The 7,289-nt window shown below is 37.6% G+C and overlaps 1 protein-coding gene across 1 annotated transcript; it reads left to right on the top strand.

Moving 5' to 3' along the window:
* Positions 1-574: 574 nt before the first annotated feature.
* LOC114172655 lies at positions 575-970 on the top strand (the record flags this gene model as incomplete). The annotated part of the gene is made up of 1 exon (XM_028056986.1): positions 575-970. A coding segment is annotated over exon 1 (396 nt), but the record flags the coding sequence as incomplete, so codon positions are not given.
* Between the last annotated feature and the right edge of the window lie 6,319 nt (positions 971-7,289).

Consider the following 7,289-nt stretch of genomic DNA (forward strand, 5'->3'; position numbering starts at 1 on the left):
TTATTGTATTTCTGATTACAGTTGCTTCACTGTGTGAAGTGTAGGCCTAGGTGCAATTGCGTGGATGCATTGCTTCTACGAGGAGTTCTTGATTGGTAGATCAAGTTCTTTGGTTTTTAGGTTCTAGAATTATATAGATGTTCTTGTAATTCTTTGATCTTTATTGTGTTAGTGGAATCCTCCTAAGTAGGTGTACTTAGGAGAAGACTGGACGTAGATTCTTTTTGAATCGAACCAGTATAAACTGTTGTGTCTTGATCTATCTCTTCTCTTACAATCTTTCTTAATTGCCTTAAACAGTCCATTAACACAGGACTACGAAATTGATTAATTGGGTTATAAGACTTAAAGATGTGTGCTGGATCACATGGGAAACTGGAATGATGTGCTACCTTTGGTGGAATTCACCTACAATAATAGTTACCACTCCAGTATTGGTATGGCGCCCTATGAAGCATTGTACGGAAGAAGGTGTAGTACTCCCTTGTGCTGGTAACAGGATGGTGAAGCCTTTGTGCTTGGTCCTGAATTTCTACAACAAACGACTAGTCAGGTTAAATTGATTCACGATCGGATGCGAGCCACTCAAAGTAGGCAAAAGTCTTATGCTGATAAGAGGAGACAGCCACTTGAATTTGATGAAGGAGACCATGTATTTCTCCGGTTTACTCCAATTATAGGTATCAGAAGGGTTCTTAAGTCAAGGAAGTTGACTCCAAGATTTATAGGGCCTTATCAGATTACACGGAGAATAGCAGCGACGTACGAGATCGCTCTACCACCTCACCTATCCAACTTGCATAATGTGTTTCACGTCTCACAGTTGAGGAAATACATTACAAGTCCAGATCATGTTTTGGAGTCAGATGAGGTGCAAGTATGCGAGGATCTGACTATGCCAGTTGGACCGGTTCGCATATTAGATACTCGGGTCAAGCAACTGAGAGGCAAGGAGTTAAAGATGGTGAAGGTACTCTAGGATGAGACGACACAGGAGATGACTTGGGAGATGGAGGATCTCATGAGGATGTCTTATCCTCACCTCTTTACTAGTAAGTCCTATTTTCGAGGACAAACACTTTTAAAGGTGGGGGAATTATAAAACCCGTGAAAATTAATTAATTAAATAATTAATTAATTAATTAATGCGGGTAGAAATAGCTTTTATGGCATTAAATATTGTTTGATGTGATGTGGAAAAGTACTAGCTCAAATGGTTGAGAGTACTTGGTTGTGTGTGAAAGGACTTGGGTTCAAGTCCTATGTATGCCAAGTGTGTGTCATTTTATTTATTATTATTTTGTTTTGGTAATGTAATTGTGAATGGTGAGTGATAATATAGTCATAAGATTATAATGGTTATCACAAAACGTGAATTTGCATAGTGGTTGTACTTTGGCCTTATGTGTGGAAGGTCACAGGTTCAAACCTTGTTAGAGGTGAAGTAGACTTTATTTTTGCTAATTCTAGTTTGGAGTGGAGGTGAAAGGGCAAAAGGTAAAGCCAGAATGAGGAGACCAAAGGGGCTGTGAAAAACAATATTAGTCCACTAAGTAAATAACCTTAAATGGAAATTTGAAACACTAATAGGTTCATTTTTCGTTTTAGCATTTAGGCCCTAATTAAGACTCATAAAAGGTTGTTTTAAGGGAAAATAGAGGGTTTTGGCAGTGTGGAAACCTGGTTTAGAGAGGAAAACGAAATTAGGAATTGAGAAGAAGTTTTGGGTGTACAAGGGGGCTGAAGCAAAAGCATTGGTGAACTGAGGGTCCTTCATCCTTCTCATTTTTAATCCAGAATTCCAGGTTAGGGGAGCTGTTCTTTTGTGTGTGTAAATTACATGAATTATGTATGGGTCTGATTCAGTATAACCTCAATTGAAATTCGTATGGTATGAATTCTAGATTGTATGCACTGTGATTAAGAATTGGTTTAGATATTGCTGTTTGCAAAACTCTTTTATGAGTTATTGGTTTGAGAATGAGGATTTTGGGTATGGAAGGGTTAGAGCTGAATCAATCTCGACTTGGGGTATTTGAAAAGAGTGATATATAGCCTATTTTGATGATTTCTGGTCATTATTTTGTGCTTAGCAATGTATGAATGATGTTTTGGTATGGTTGTGGGTCGTTTCGCACAAGACCAGGAGAGGAATACTGCAATTCTCGCCCAAGCGGATCGTTCTCGCCTAAGCGAGAGTTGCAGAGTTTCACTACTGGTTTAGGGGTCGAGCATCTCGCCCAAGCAACTGACTCAGTTTTTTAGCAACTTGGTCTCTCGCTCAGGCGAGAGACACAAGCCTAAGCGAGGTCGCGACGTGACTTGAGTGTTCTGAGCGCGAAACCTCGTCCAGGTGAGGAGCTTTGTGTGTTGAGCCAACCAGGGTCTCGCCTAAGCGAGATGTCGTTGTCATGTGTGATGTTTTGCTTGCATTGTAGCCCAGGCGAGATTGAATTAGGTGTTTGGGCGAGAGATGATCTCGCCTAGGCGAGGGGATCTCGCCTAAGCGAGATAACGTGATGACGTTGATGTTTTAAGCTCACTCAGGCGAGGTGAATTAGCCTAAGCGAGGCTGAGGGCTTAGCTTAGGAAAGAGTCCCTAGCTTAAGCGAGTTTATGCGAAGTTCCATGTTTGTGTATGCTTGTGTGTGTGATTTGGCTGCTTTATCCTAAGTATAGGAAGTTTATGCATGTGGTGTGGTATTTGGGCTTGAAGGACTAAGTCCAATAGGGGTATGGGATGTGCTTGGTGGTTGGGCACATGATGGGCATGGAACTGGTTGAGTTCCCGTCAGCTACTATTGGGCGAGGAGTCCTTAGTATGGTGATTACATGTGTCAGGCGCACGATGGGCAAGGAATTGTTATGTTCCCATCAGCTACTATTGGGTGAGGAGTCCATAGTATGGTGATTGCGTGCGGGCCATGGTCCAAGTTGAGGATACTTGGATGATTTACTACAGACGAGGAGTCTGTCGTCTGTAGGGCAAGACTATGAGTAAGATAGGCTCATAGAGTTGGACCATGAATGAGTTAGTTTCGTGGGAGCATAGAAAAGTCCCAAGACCTAGTTCATATAAATGACTCATGAGGGACTATGAGGTCATGGTTGGGTATTTTGAAAATCATGAGATTTTAGTTATGCTATTTTGGGATGGGTGGCATATTTATTTTATGTATCTATTTATATATTGTGCATAGCTCACCCTTTCTGTGTGTGTGTGGCGATGATCGGATAACTCATTATTCGGGAGCAGATGATATGACAGGTGGGCCAGGAGATGTCTAGAGGCGGAGGGCAGGGGCTACCTGGGCTTTTGAAAACATTTCTTTTATTTTATGATTTTGATGTAACTTTAATTATGTTGAACTTTGGTAAATTTTGTAATAGAATAATTGTGAACATTTGGATTATGTTACAATTAGAATTTTCATTAAATTTCCCGTGTTTTTGGAAAATGATATTATACTAAATAAGGTATCTAATTTTCTTTTCTATTTTTATTTATTAAAAGTTCGTAATATTTCTTAGGGATGTTACATTTTATACCTGCACATTCATGATATCGTATAATTAATTTTCAAATTCGTCATGCTTGTATCAACATATTGCATGAATAAACACCTTTTGAGGTACAAGCATCCATTGCATTTTACATTTGACTTAGGCATGTCTTTTACGTTGCATATCATTCTAGTTTTTTATTGAGTGCATGACCATTTTACCATCATGTCATATAAATAAATACACCTCTTGAGGTGTAGACAAGCACCTCATTACATCAAATAATTATATTCCATGCATGTTTTTTAGTGTATCACAATTTTAGTAACTTATCATGTAAATAAGTACCTATTAAGGCGAGCATCTCATTGCATCAGTTAATTGCATGTCATGCAAACCACTTTCAAAATGTGTGACATTCACATCAACATTAGGTGAATAAGTGTCTCTTAAGACACAAACATGCATTACACATTTTGTCTTCATTCATGAATGATACTTTGTACAAACCTTTTCATATTTATAACACCTTGCTTTCACATTTCACATTCCATAATGTTTACCATGCATTCATATGGGTGGCCCTTTACATTGGCATAATTTCTAAATTCATAATAGCATCTTGCATTCTTATGTTTTCTTACATAATGCATAATATTTATCCACTGTACATATGCATATAGGTAATTTTAAAAGTTTATAACATCTTGAATTTTCATGTCACTTTGCATTCATTTTTTTTCCTCTTCATATCCTGAGATAAAAATAAAAACATAAAAATAACGACAAAATCATCTTTTTTTTCCTTCATATTCTAATATAAAAATAAAAAATTGAAAATAAAGGCAAAACCACCACGACGCCCTTGCAGGACTTGTGCTAACCAAAAGATCATGGAAGATTGGAAAAAGGATCAAGCAGCAATGAAGGCTGATATAAACCAATTAAAAGACCAAGTGAAACAAATTTTGGAGATCTTAAAAAATCTGAGGATCATGAATAAAACTTTCTCCTCTCAAAGCAAAAAGAAAACCTTTTGTTATCCTCCAAGATTCTATCCTAGAACTCATGCTAACCCTTTGGTATGTATGGGAAAACATAGTGTACACCAAGAACGACGAGGAATCCAAGCGCAACCATTTCCCTTACACGATCTTCCTCCAGGTCATTGTAGTAAAAATCAAGCTATACCTACCGCTCATCACGCTAATAAGGCCATACTCAGACTCATGTTCACACATCTGACAAGATGTCTTTAATTAGTGAGGGAGAAGGAAATAAGCTTGAAGCAACTCAAGTTACTAGGAAGGCAAAGGTTTTGCATATAACCACAAGAGAGGATTCGCAAGTGAAACCTACATCTAATACTCTTGTACAAGGGATAACAACTAAAGATGCCAATACGATAAGTAAGCTAGAGATCTTAGAGGAGAGATCGAGAGCCATAAAAAGCGAAGGTTGTCCTCAAGGTTTTCACAAGGGAGCTTTAGTCTCGCCTGTTCAAAACAATCATAGAGGAAAATGGACTCCAAATTGTGAAGGGCCCTTTGTGGTAAAAAAGTCATTTTCTAGGGGAGCTTTGATTCTTACCAAAATGGACGGAGAAGAATTACCTTTTCCAGTCAATTCTGATGTGCTCAAGAAATATAACGCTTGAAAGAAGTCCCTAATTCTCAGGATTTGCTAGAATTTGCTTTATAGCCAAGTGTCATATGTTGCCTTTCTTTCTATCATACCAATGTTGCCAATATATACCATCAATCTTATGTCTTATAGAACACATTTCACGTCATATATTTTGACTACTCAGAGCTCTATTTTTGGTATAAATGACTTCTACAAGATCTTGGTTGAATCGAGTTCTAAAAGGTGTCGCAAAGGTAAAATAAAAAATAATAAAAATTGTATGTTGGGTTAATTCTTTTTTCTCAAATCATAAAATTTATGATAAAAAATATAATAAAACAAAAATGAAAATAAAAAATATAGATAAGTTAAAAACATAATAATGTCTTGGAATGTCATGTTTCTTCTTAGCCTAATGTTTTAATTGAGGAGAAAGAGCATGATGTTTTCTTCCAAATATTCACATGCATGTCTCCTAAAATCCTTTAGCCTTCTTGATCTCCTAAAACAAAAGAATCTTTTCTAGCAATTTTTGTGTCATTACTAAAACAAAATCTCATATTGGGGTAATTCTTTATGCCTTTGCATTATGCTACCTCTAAAAATAAAGAATCCCTAACCTGAAACCTCACCCTCAAGGAGTCAAAACTGGGGTAATTTTTGTCCGTTCCACTCTTGCACTCATTGTAGTTTGTCCAACTGGGGCAACCCTTTCTTCCTTGTACATCATGTTACCCTTGAGTTAGAACAATCCATATTCGTGCACCATTCTGTAATCTTATAGTTCACCATGGTAAGTCAAAACTGGGGCATATTTGGTAGTTTTCTCACCTTGGTATTGAGGAGTATTTGGCTACATTTTTCTCTACAGACCCATTCTTGTCACACTCATGTCCTCATATTCTTGTGACTACTTTTTTTGGGATCATTGATGAATTTACCCCACAATTTGAGTTTTTATCCCGAAAGCTAGGCATTCATTTAAACCAATTCAGACACAATCTAACTACCTATGTTTCCAAATATATCAACTCGAGCATGCATGTGAATTAAGCTTTTTGAAAAAAATATTCAATTTAATAACACCTCAATCATTGCACTAGCTAAAAAAAAAAAGAAAAGAATCATGATATTCCCGTGTTCTATTCTCAAAATGATCAATTGAGTTTTTTTTTAATGATGAGCTTACACGAATTTGATGATTGTATGAAAAATAATTGATACAAAATACATGCCTTTGTACATAAGAAAATGAAAAATGAGGAATAAGATGAAATAGGACAAATAATCTTATTTTCTCCTTTCATTTCATACATTCATGCATAGCATGTCTCATATATATACTACCGTTCATGCTTATTTCTATGTTAAACTCTAGTTTTTAGTTAACCTTTTCGCTAAAACTCAACTTCTATTGGCATTCATACTTTCACTATTAGTAAAAGCCTAGCTTGTGTTGGTCTATACAATTTTATTTGCATTCAAAGTCCAGCATCTGACTGGCACTAGCTTTAAAAGTCCAGCATCCTACTAGCACCTACACTAAAAGCCCAACATCCGACTAGCACCAACATGTTTATTTTTCTGCTAAAGTCCAGCATCCGACTAGCACCCACTATGAAAGCCTAACAACCGACTAACACCAGCATGTTTATTTTCTGCTAAAGTCCAGCATCCGACTAGCACCCACTATGAAAGCCTAACATCCGACTGGCACCAATAAGTTTATTTTCTGCTAAAGTCCAGCATCCGACTAGCATCTGCATTAAAGTGCAGCATCCGACTAGCACCCACTATGAAAGCCTAACATCCGACTGGCACCAACATGTTTATTTTCTGCTAAAGGCTAGCACTCGACTAGCACCTACATTGAAAGCCAAACATCCAACTGGCACCAACATGTTTATTTTCTACTAAAGTCCAGCATCCGACTAGCACCCACTATGAAAGCCCAACATCCGACTGGCACCAATATGTTTATTTTTTGCTAAAGTCCAGCATCCGACTGGCATCTGCATTAAAGTGCAGCATGAGACTGGCATCTGCAAGTCCAGCCTCCGACTGGCACCCCCTCTAAAAGCCCGGCATCCGATTGGCACCAACATGTTTATTTTCTGCTATATTCCAGCATCCAATTGGCACCTACATTAAAAGTCTAG

Source organism: Vigna unguiculata, unplaced genomic scaffold, assembly GCF_004118075.2.
Source record: "Vigna unguiculata cultivar IT97K-499-35 unplaced genomic scaffold, ASM411807v1 contig_657, whole genome shotgun sequence".
Taxonomy (NCBI): domain Eukaryota; kingdom Viridiplantae; phylum Streptophyta; class Magnoliopsida; order Fabales; family Fabaceae; genus Vigna; species Vigna unguiculata.